The sequence below is a fragment of the Aphis gossypii genome, chromosome 1 (assembly GCF_020184175.1).
Source record: "Aphis gossypii isolate Hap1 chromosome 1, ASM2018417v2, whole genome shotgun sequence".
In the NCBI taxonomy this organism is placed as follows: domain Eukaryota; kingdom Metazoa; phylum Arthropoda; class Insecta; order Hemiptera; family Aphididae; genus Aphis; species Aphis gossypii.
Window position 1 is genome coordinate 56672670 of NC_065530.1, and position 11899 is coordinate 56684568.

The following is an 11899-nucleotide window of genomic DNA, read 5'->3' on the forward strand; positions in this document are numbered from 1 at the left end:
GTGAAGTCTTAAAATTTGTATTCTGTGGTCATGCTAGATTTTCGTTTTCTTATCAAAATGAATATACGCCGTACATTTAAAACCATATATTTTAACGGGCAACGGCCGTTACACCTACGTTATATTTGGAAATTTGGGATATTTGGATCCTGAATTCCAACATTTTGCAATCTTGCATTTTTTATCTATCGTTCAAAAATAAATCCATTTCGAGCGACGTATTGTTATAAATATTGGACAATACTACAATTTTCTTAAGCGAAATAGACAACAATTAATATTCTTCGCTCAAACGACAAATAGACCTATTTTTATTGCATAATTTTGTTTTTTCTTAATTTACATACCATTTGTAATTTACCTCTAATGAACAATCCTTATTTTAATATTTGAATCCTTTTTATGTTATGTACAATAATTTTTTATCAAGGTGAATACAAATTCATTACACTTAGTTCCAGCTTTTAGTATCTACAGGTAAGTTAATAAAAACAATTTTATTTCGACCTCTGAAACCAAACATAAATTCTAATAATTGCACAATTTCTTTACGTTTTTCTTTTGTTTATTATATTACTTGTGAGAAAAGTACTTAGTTAGTAATATTTTTTACTCCACAGCAAAAAGTGTCAGTTCATCATCCACGTATATTAATATAGGTACCTCCTATCTATTGATACATTCAGTTTAAAATGTCTCAATTCGCCTTTGTCAATGATCTTAAAAGTGCTGTAAGAATGGATGAACCAATCACCAGCGGTCCAGCTCCACGTTGGATGAAGAAAAGTATAGAATCCACCTCAAGGTATATATGTTTATGTAAATGTATTGTGTTTGTATACATTTTAAGAAATATGTTTGTTATGTTAATGTTTTGACTACCTACTTTTTTCACTGATAGTTCTGCAAATACATCAAGAAAAACTAATGAATTAATGTCTGCCAAGAAAACCCCATCAAAAACACCTAATAAATCAAAATCACCAGGTTAGTAAAGTTATTAAATTTGTATTTGCATCTATGTCATTGTGGTTATCAAAATTAATTTTATGTTCAATCTAGTATTAAATATTATAATTTAATTAATAATCATCTATAGTAACAATTTATATTAAATTAATCTGACTATCAAAATAATTCAGTTGTTAAAATTATCCATTAAAAATGACTAAAAATCATCTTAATAGATTTTTTAAAAAAAATAAATTAAAACCTCAAAAATTAAATGTTAACTCTCCAGAACTATTGATTATTAATAATTGTAAAAATATATCTACTACCATACGAGGTAAACAATGATAATATATTTCTCCTGTTTATATTGACTTAAAGTAGGTAAGTATTTAAATGTAATAAATTGATTTTTTTTCTTAACAATATTTTTAAACATAAATATACTTGCATATTTTTATCTACCCTATATGAGAAAAACAGGTAAATTTAGTCATATTAGTAATTAATATTAATTTTAAAAATATTTTAACTTCATATTCTATACCAAGGGTTGGCAACCATTTTGGTGTCAAGGGTCAAGAAATAAAAAAAAAAATTACAGACCATACACCTTATTTTATTTACAATTCAATTTTTTTTATCAACTAACATAATGTGGTATTCTATACTTTTATACCCATGTTCTATACTATAAAATCTATAGTTAAGTACATGCAGTAAAACTATTTATTTTAATAGCTTCTAGATCAGCATCAAATACACCAGCTAAACCTAAAACACCTGGTGGTGACAGGTTCATTCCTTCCAGAATGTCTACAAATTTTGACATAAGCCATTTTAAAGTAAATCACAAATGTGTATTAAATATTTAAATGTACCTACCTACTTAAAATTTTTATCTTAACATGTTACTTGATTTTGTTTTCATAGATGAACCAAGAAAATGAAAACCTTGACATAAGTCCAACTCAATCAGACTATAGAAAAGCTATGTCTGAAAATCTCCACGGTTGTGATATTAATAATGTTCGTGTTCTATCCTATCAGAACAAAGCACCGGCTCCCCCAGATGTATAGTAATTAATAGCTTGTTATAAGCATAAGTGTATAATTAACAATTATTTTAGGGTTATCAAAATGCTTTAAAAGTAGTTTATAGCCAATCTAAAACTCCCATGAATGTACGTGGAGCTACTCGGTATATACCACATGCACCAGACCGTATTTTGGATGCTCCTGAAATTGTTGATGACTATTGTACAGTATTTTTTTAACTACATCTAACTCATGTAACTATAACTAACGGTTTTCATTTTTAACAGATCTAAATTTAATTGACTGGAGCTTTTCCAACATATTGGCTGTCGCTTTAGGCACAAGTGTATATCTTTGGAATGCTGATACTGGTGCCATTGATCAATTATTAGATTTAGAAGGTGCTGACTACATCACTTCTCTGAACTGGGTACCCAATGGAAACCTATTAGGTGTTGGGACTGCTTTAGGCCCTGTACAAGTGTGTAAAAATATATACTGTTGAACATAGTACAACAGTGAACTAATATTATATATCGATTTAGTTATGGGATGCATCACAAACAAAGCGGCTGCGTATAATGAACAGTCACAGTTCAAGAGTGGGTGCTATGTCATGGAACAGTCATATACTAACTACAGGTTGCAGAAATGGACAACTTGTTCACAACGATGTCAGACAGAGAGAACACATTGTTGGTACAATTCAATCCCACACTCAAGAAGTATGTATTAATTCTTATTAATTGTATTTTGAATAATTTATTTTAATGTCACACAGTATAAAACTTAACCATATTTGATTTTTTGAAGGTTTGTGGTCTTAAATGGTCAACTGATGGTCGTTATCTAGCCAGTGGAGGCAATGATAACCTACTGAATGTGTACAGTGGCTTACCTGGCCAAATAACTTACCAATCTGAACCAATTTACAGTTTCAGGTAATATTAATATATCTAAAAGTCATCTTGTACCAGAGTATACATTTTCATATTTTTACACTAGTCAACATCAAGCTGCCGTAAAAGCATTGGACTGGTGTCCATGGCAAACCAATGTACTTGCCAGTGGCGGTGGTACAGCTGACCGAACTATCAGGTTTTGGAATTGTAACAACGGTCAGTGTATAAATTCGGTCAATGCCAACTCGCAGGTATGCGCTATTTTGTGGTCAAAAACATACAGAGAATTGGTTTCGGCACATGGCTTTGCAAACAACCAGCTTACAATTTGGAAATATCCTTCGCTGACAAAGGTGAGTTAATTGATATCTAATCATGTTGTGTGCATTAAGCACCCTTGGTTGATTAAAATTTTTATTCGGGTTTTTTTAATAAATAATATTTTCTATGAGGTTGCTGAACTCACTGGACACACAAATCGTATTCTAAATCTGGCTATGTCACCAGATGGTTCAACAGTACTTTCAGCTGGTGCAGATGAGACCCTGCGAATGTGGAAGTGTTTTTTGCCGGATCCAAACAAGAAGAAAGAACATGAGAAACGCTCTTCTAGGCCCACTATGCTGGGTCCAGGCCTTAGATAAATATTTTGTTTTACTTTTACCAATTAAACTTTTGTATAATATATGTGTCAACCTTTTAGTTATGAAATTTAAAATTTTAATTTTATTTATAAAAGACTTAATCGTACTTTTACTTGCATAGTGTACATACTTAAACAGATTTTTTGTAATTATTTTTTCCATTGTGTTTTATATTTTTATATTATTTTCTATTTCGATGTATTTTTTTGAACAAGTAATTTTATGTTATGTTTAGACCAAATTTATTCAGAATTAGTACATAAATTGACTACAAAAATGAATATACCAATACATTTTATATAGGCACCTAATGACTTAAATCGTTTATTACAATAAGATGTCTTTGACTCTTTTATAATGTCAATATATTATATATATGATTTTCTACCTTTTTGTACAAATCAGAATTTAGAATTTTTCGAGTATTTTTGAATATTTGAATTTCATTTGCGCTATTAATAATCACTGGGTCTCTGTACACACTACACAGTTTTTTAAAATTATTCAACCGTTATTTACATATTATAAAATATAGACCCTGGTTCACCAAACGGCGGCCCGCATATTAATGTTATCCAGCTTGTAGACAAAGAATCAATAATAAGAAATATAATATTATATTATGGCAACATTACTGTTATTGACATTATTATTGTAAAATATTTTTATTTTTTTTATTTCATTAAACCATTGTTTTTACCGACAATTGACAAAAGCTGATATATCGGTTGCTAAGCATATATTATTGTTATTTATTTATTAAACTTTCATTGGACAGTGACTGTTAGACGCATGGTCATTGGCCATATTTTTATAACTTCCACGAGTCACGACATCAGTAGTTCAGTTTTCAGTGAGTTCTGTCTGCAGTAGTCACAAGCAGTCCGTAGATCCCATAGAGTAATTTTACTCCATATTATTCTGGTCGATCCCAACTGATCAACTATTATTTTGAAATAATAATGAAAATAGCGTGCACCAATCATACCCTTAATACAGTCAGTCGAAAATAAGATTTGTCATTTTTCTCACTAAATAATTTTCTATTTTTATTTTAAAATTTTTCAAACATTTTCAGATTCCTAATGTAGCCCTTTCAAATATTAATTGTTGACCCTCTGATGGCAGATATAGACTATTATAATTAATTATTATAAAGGCTGTTCCTATAAATTGTTTGAAGTGCATCATACCACGATTTAAGATATACTTTAATAGGTCTCTAAATAAAATACAAAACTTAGATTATAGTTAACACTTGATACTCTATAGGTAATAGCATTGAGTATAGTTACTTAATGGTAATAGTCAATTGTCACTCGTAGACCATAGACTCCTATACATACAAACAATTCGCCACCCCCAGCAAAAGGGCAGTAACTCACATTTTATCATTTTACAGGAGAGCCATTCCAAATTACCAACATGAATTCTAATCCTATTTTTAATTTTTTTTTTTGTGTTTTTTCAAAATGTTTATTAATTTGTATGTTACTACACAACTATAATTTTTTATTTATATCAACTTTATTTCTTCTACTATTTTTGTGAGTTATTTCCTCTTTCATAAAGCAGTAACTCAAGTTACTTCTTTTTTCCCGGGTACATATTTTTCATAAGGCTGTAACTCAAGTTACTTCCATTTTAAATGGAAAATTACTGTTTCATATAGCAATAACTCACATTACTAATTATAATAATATTAATATTGTTTAGTTATTTTGATCTGGAAAAAAATTCTTTCATCATAAGGTATATTCAAAATATAGATTAAAAAAAAAAAACTTCAAATTTAATTTCAAATATTACATTTAATTTAATAAAATATATACTATTAGGTATTAAAATAAAAACAAATTAATCACTGTGAATTAAACAATTCAAAAATAAAAATAAAAATAATAATAACAACAAAATGCCTTAAGTAGGTATTATTCCTTACTTTTTTGCTTAACAATCAGTTAAATAATAAAAAATAATTAAACAAAAAAAATTAAAAACATCATAAGAAAATAATAAAATAAGTTAAGATACCGACTGTATAGTGTCTCTTAACTCTTAAGCTGTAACTAAAGAGTGGTAGAAATCATGATACATTGTCAGTATTAGTCCTTTGTCACAAAGTGACAAAAAATCTTTAAGTTTTAATTTATCTATAGGATACTTCTCAGTATAAGCATTTTTAGGTGTACAGTGAGCTGTATGTCTTCTCTATTTTTCTTCAATGTAATATTTAAGCTTATAAAATTGCTGTCTGCATCCAAGCTGTAATTAATGTTTAGTATGAAAGGTTTTTCAAATGATGTCGATACTACTTTCACATTATTCCACTCAATAATATCATTATCTATTGAAATTTTCCAGTTTAGTCCTGGATTGTCAATTAAAACTTTGAAGTCCAAGAAATCTTGATTACACATTTCAAAAACAATATAGGGTTTTTTTACTTTTGTACATCTAACAAGAGTTATCCACTGTGCCGGAACATAAATAGTTTTATTTTTTTTGGCACATTCAATAGTTGGGTGCATACTATCCCCCTCATTTTGGGTGTGTCCTTTCTCAAAGAATGTATGCATAATATTAACATTTTAGAGAGTAAGTAGCGTACTCCCACATTAAATATATAAATCTGTTGCAATTTTGACCGGCACAATTATCAGAGTAAAAACTAAACTCCTTTATTCCATTTTCTTTCTTTATCTTCATAAATTTTAAAATACAAGTAGAAATTTCATTTGATCCACGTTTACCATCACATAAAGCAGTACCCTTCCTTTTTTCTAATGTCATATATAGTGAAGTTATAAGTAGCAAACTTTCTCTTATAGTAGAAGCTACTTACTTCACTTTGTGGAGTTTGCAATACTTTTTCCAAATCGAATACAGCAATACAGAATTCAGAATCATTTTTTGCTCTTTTTTTATCAGCATTTTTTCTTTCTCTTGCCAAAATCTTATTAGAGATGTGCTCATCATATTCAATTTGTAAATTATATTTTTGTTTTGGTGTTGATAGTCTGTATTGTTCACATATAATTATTATACGGGTGATCTTGGTCTTTCGGCGAACAAAGTATGTTATCGTTGTGTTACATTTTATAAAAAAAAAATAGTATATAAATATTAAATCTGTGTTGTCAGAAAATTGAATTAAGGATAAAAAATATAAAAAATTGTTACTTGTGGCGTTACCAACGTAAAAATAAATTACAAAATTCCAGATGTAGGGGCTAGTGTAACTCTATTCTAATATTTGCAAGCCACTTAGAACTTTTGAGTGAGCAAAGTGAAAATCGTTTCACCAGAAATTCGGTAGTGGAATAAGTCAAAATTGATTTCAGAGTGTTTACCTATATTATGACATGTATTATATAATATATTATGTCAATATACAGTACGCAAATTTTTGGTAATAAAATAAAAATGTATATGTAAGTATACATCATAATTCATAATAATTCATAATACTACTACAATACTACACTTGACTGACTTGGTGTCTTGGTCTAAAACAGTTTTGAGTTCTTATAAACATCTAAAACATCTAATTATTATTACTATTTATTATTATTATCTGTATGTTATCAGTGATGATAATTTAAGAACTCGGGAATTCCAAGTTTTATTGTATTTTAAGAAATTCTGTCGATAAAATTATTGGTGCTGAACTGCTGAAGTAGGATTACCGCCACACCGGATCCAAGACCACCGAACCATAACACTTCTCCTTCTACTCACTACTCAGTCAACTGTCTACTCTACCAACACATCACAATTCACAACAGTATTAATCATGAATATTTGTAAACTATTTTGTTGTTAAAATGTATATAAAATGTTGGTTGTATAAGTAGCTTAGAATTGAAAATTTAATACAAGATTTTTCGTAAGTTTGGCTTAGAACGATTATGAAAGAAGTTGAGTGTTAGTCAATTAAAAAAATGTTATCTTTAATTAAAATGTTTACAAATTTAGGATCAAATAATTTTTGATTTTTGTTTTAGTAAAAACTAAGTATAGAAACTTGAAACACACCAGTTGTTTAAATTGCTATTTTCTGTACATGATTTCATTTTAAGGTATTCAAATCATTAAGACATAAACCACCTTTTTCACCACCCACTGAAAATTATATCCTTGGCTGAGGGCTGACAAACCATTTTCGTTCTGAATTGTTATTCGCATATAATGATACCTATCATTGGATTTAAATTCAACACATAAATAATAGAGACCTACAATCAAGCTGAGCATTACTCACTTGACCACCCTTTTTTTTTAAATTAAAATATTATTAGTCAGGCATCTCGGTGATTCGGTATTTACCTAGAACAATTATTTATTTCGCTAAAATACCTAAAACAAAATTAATCAATAATAATATAAACACCGCCAACCGGTTATATTACCGGAGTAATAATATGCATAAATGCATAATGCATATTTTGTCCGAAAAATGATAATCGATTAAGTATTACCAACCGTACGACTGCAAGCAACTCAAAACCACGGATTTCGGGCGTCGTGTTATCAATTTATTTTAGAGCAGCTGTTAATGAACGGCGGCGGCAGACCTTTTTTTCCTATTATCTGCTGTGCTAAGGTCGTGTCTCGTGTGTCTGTACCTCAACACTATTTTCGACTTACGATAGACCAACGTCTCACACTTGGCGTGTTTCACGAAAGAAAGAAACCAAAATCATCACCACAATGTCACGAGTAATGTTAGCCCAATTGAAGAAATCCAACTGTAAGTACTAATGGTCGTTTAACTATTGACTGACTAGTCGAAATAGTCTATAGAATTTCTAAATTATATTTACCGTATTTCTATGACGAATGTTGATCGCAACAAATTTTTTTATTGATATGATTTTATAGCGGTTTTGAGGATGGCCGTGAGGTCCAAGGCTGATGGCCACCATGCCACATACAAGCCTCTGACGATGGATGATTTGCCAGTTCCAAAGGTGCCATGGCAAGAATATCACAGCAAAACCAATGCCAAATACAACTTAGTACTAGTAGGCGGAATTACTTTACTTGCAGCGTCCATCTACGTAGTAAGTATTACTATTGATATCATATTTTTAAAATATACACAATACCAATGTATAGTATGCATTAGATACTATGTCCAATCGGTAAAATGGTAATAAGTCTTTTAGATGCAATTGTATCATCCCTATAAGTACTTATGTATTAGATTTTTTCATAATTGTATCCAGGTCTAAGATTTTGTCTTCCGGTCATTGTGTTTAATATAAATCTAAAATATCATAAACCTTGTGTTCAAACTTACTCTGCATTTGCTTAGTAATCAAATAGGCATAACTATATATACATTTAATTATATTTTGCTCAGTTAAAATCAATATCACAGTATAATTAATATTAGACATAAGTTAAAGATAATATTGACTTAATATGAAACTCTGTATTACACTGTTGCAAACTTTTGTATATTTTTCATCTCTTCACCTATATTATATACAAAAATGTAATGATAATATAATTTTACATGTTATCAAATTTATTAAATTTATTGTGAGTACTTAATTAAAAATAATTAAAAATACATTTTGTTATTTGTTTTGGTCATTTTCATTTTTATTAGGAAAGCATATAATAATATTAATCCTTATGTAGTTATTTAATTAATACTGACTTTTAACCCATATATTTAATAATTGTAAGCACATTGTATAACAATAATATATTAAGTAGTTAAGTAGTTGTTTATAATATGAATTTCAGTCATTGCTTGTTTTTGATATTGAAAATATGGAAGCCAACATTGATGGCCAGATTTTTTAAATATTTATTTTAACATTTATTTATTTTTTTTATTTTAGTTACAAGATAATTGTTTCTTCAATGCTTTTGCACCACCATACCCTTTCGAAGAAACTGAAGAAAAGTAAATATGAGTATATATATATTTTTTAAAAAAACGTATTTTTTGTTTCCATGTAGTAATTAATAATATTACATAAAATATAATTGTAATTAATTATGAATTTGATTATCCACAATAAAATTATATAATTAGGTAATTTATGTTTTATTTATTTTCAGTATTATTTCTAGTACCTAGCTATTTTGTATTTTATGGTCAGTCATAATTGATTACTTACTACCCTCATTGCTTAACAGATGTGGAAAAAATACTAAATAGTTAATTGACTTTAAAAAAAAAAGGGATGTGACTTAGTATTTGCCATTTACTTAATGGTGATAATAATTCTGCTATTAAAATATAAATAATTTTCAGTCTTTTAACATAATATATTATTGAAATTGTGCTTAAGAATTGAGATATTTTTATGTTTTTACCCATGAGATCATTTCCAATCAGATAAAATTTTTATTTAATAGTTAAATTTAAAAATATATATATATGTATTTATTAATTTATATTTTTTGTTTTTTGTGTCCACTGTTCATATACAATGGTTACCATTTATCAGATTTATGGTTGTATAAACCATTTGTCTATTAGACTCAAAACCTGATTTGCACATATACTAACATGCAGCAAAAAATTCATATATTCGACTCACACACTGGATAATTAAGTCATTTGAAAATTAGAAAAATTAAGAAAATATGTACATACATTGAACAAACGCGCTATGTGATGTAAGTTGGTACCACTATTTTACTTTTATCGTGAAGAATAAATTATATTTTCACGATATCCAATCAACCCTTGATGGATTTTCACATTTTATTTTATTTTTAATTGCATATAGCTAGATTTTAGATTCTGGACGGAGTGATGAATGTATTGATTTTACAATGATGTATGTTTTTTTTTTTTTTTTTGTGTGTGTGTCTGTGTACAGCATAACTAGTCGAAATAATGCTTCAATTTCAAACTTCGGGGGTGGTTTCCGATAGAAAAGTGAATATCCTTGGTGCATTATAGAGGTAAAAAGTAAACATTTTTCAACAGTTTTCAAAAAAAATCGAGAAAAACAAAAAAAAAATGATGGAAAAACGGGAATTTTTACGCAAAACCAGTTTTCGACCGAATTCGATTAATCGATTTTTTTATATGGTAGTAATTCAAAAACTAATCACTGTAAATACTTGAAATTTTCACCAAATATTTATGTTAGTGTTATCTATATACAGTTAAATTTTCAAAAAAATTTGACTTTTTTAGCTATTTATAGACCACTGAAATTTTCGAATTTTATGCGAATTTTTTTTTGAAGTGTCGGTAAAAAAATTTATGATGACCAAAAAAACTTGAAAATTTAATACAAGGTTCCTTATGAGTTGTTCTTATTGTAGCTAAAACAAATTAAAAATCGTTAGTCACAATTTTTTTTATAAGCGTTTATAGTTCAAATTTTTACGAAACCTGTTGAAAACGCGAAAACTTGCAAGTAATTTTGAAGTTGAAAAATCATAAAATGTTTTGTGTTTATAACTAAGGATTAAAAATACAACACTAAGTTTTCCATAGGTTTTTCTTTAAGTATCTATAGAGAAAACTTGAAGCATTATTATAGGAAAATTTTTTAGTGCGTTTGAATTTTAAATTTTTACGAAATCGCGTAACGATAACGATTTATCCTCAAACGATTTTAAATATTTGTTATTATTCAAAAAGTATAAGTCGTATCTACTAAAAATTTTACCAGTTATTTAGATTGGTATTTTCTTTACATGATTTAATTTTCAAAATATTTTGAATTTTTTTTTGAGCTAAGTATTTATAGACAACTGAAATTTTCAATTTTTCTGAAAATTTTTTTTTGAAGTGTCGATAAAAATTTTTTGACCCAATTAAAATACTCGAAAAATTTATACAAAGTTCCTCATATGTTATTCTTATAGTGATTAAAAAATTATAAGAATACATATTCACAATTTTTTTTTTATTGGCATTTAAAATTCAAATTTTGACAAAAATTCGTCAAAATCATGAATATTTGCAAATTATTTATTAGAATATATGACAATATTTAAATATAATATATTTTAGACTGACAAATCATCTCCGTTCATAATCGTTTTTCGTATACAATGATACCTATCATTGCATTCAAATTTAACCTACCCTAGTCCGAGGTCCACCTCACCCCCTAATGTACAGCAGAGCGGTACCCACTTGCCGACTTTTTATTTTTATACATACTTTGAATTTCAATAAATATTTTTTAAGTAAATAAATTTTAGTTTTAAGCATTTTAAATTTTTTTGGGGTCATTCGCCTTATTGACTCATGCAGTTAATGGACTCAAATGATCAGGTTCCAAAGTGAATCCAATAAGCAGCGACTACTGTATTTGTATTGTTATTGATAAATAGTATAACCAATATAAAATCCATTATCATTACTTTCCA

At 28.1% G+C, this 11899-nt stretch overlaps 2 protein-coding genes across 5 annotated transcripts; both read left to right on the forward strand.

Moving 5' to 3' along the window:
• The first annotated feature begins 79 nt into the window (after positions 1-79).
• LOC114122814 (cell division cycle protein 20 homolog) lies at positions 80-3816 on the forward strand. Of its 4 annotated transcripts, none has more exons than XM_027985582.2 (11): positions 80-477; positions 621-805; positions 902-987; positions 1693-1796; positions 1885-2025; positions 2082-2211; positions 2277-2470; positions 2535-2714; positions 2803-2930; positions 2995-3244; positions 3344-3816. In XM_027985582.2, the coding sequence occupies exons 2-11, from the start codon at positions 693-695 to the stop codon at positions 3533-3535; spliced, it is 1518 nt and encodes a 505-aa protein (XP_027841383.2). In that variant the 5' UTR covers positions 80-477; positions 621-692; the 3' UTR covers positions 3536-3816. The 4 variants fall into 4 exon arrangements, with proteins under 4 accessions (XP_027841383.2, XP_050054612.1, XP_050054613.1 ...); XM_050198655.1 differs by having other exon boundaries at positions 660-805; XM_050198656.1 differs by lacking the exons at positions 80-477; positions 621-805; positions 902-987 and adding an exon at positions 1150-1288.
• A 4295-nt stretch (positions 3817-8111) lies between these two features.
• LOC114122823 (uncharacterized) lies at positions 8112-9594 on the forward strand. Its single transcript, XM_027985593.2, has 3 exons — positions 8112-8288; positions 8420-8601; positions 9394-9594. The coding sequence occupies exons 1-3, from the start codon at positions 8249-8251 to the stop codon at positions 9460-9462; spliced, it is 291 nt and encodes a 96-aa protein (XP_027841394.1). The 5' UTR covers positions 8112-8248; the 3' UTR covers positions 9463-9594.
• Positions 9595-11899: the final 2305 nt, after the last annotated feature.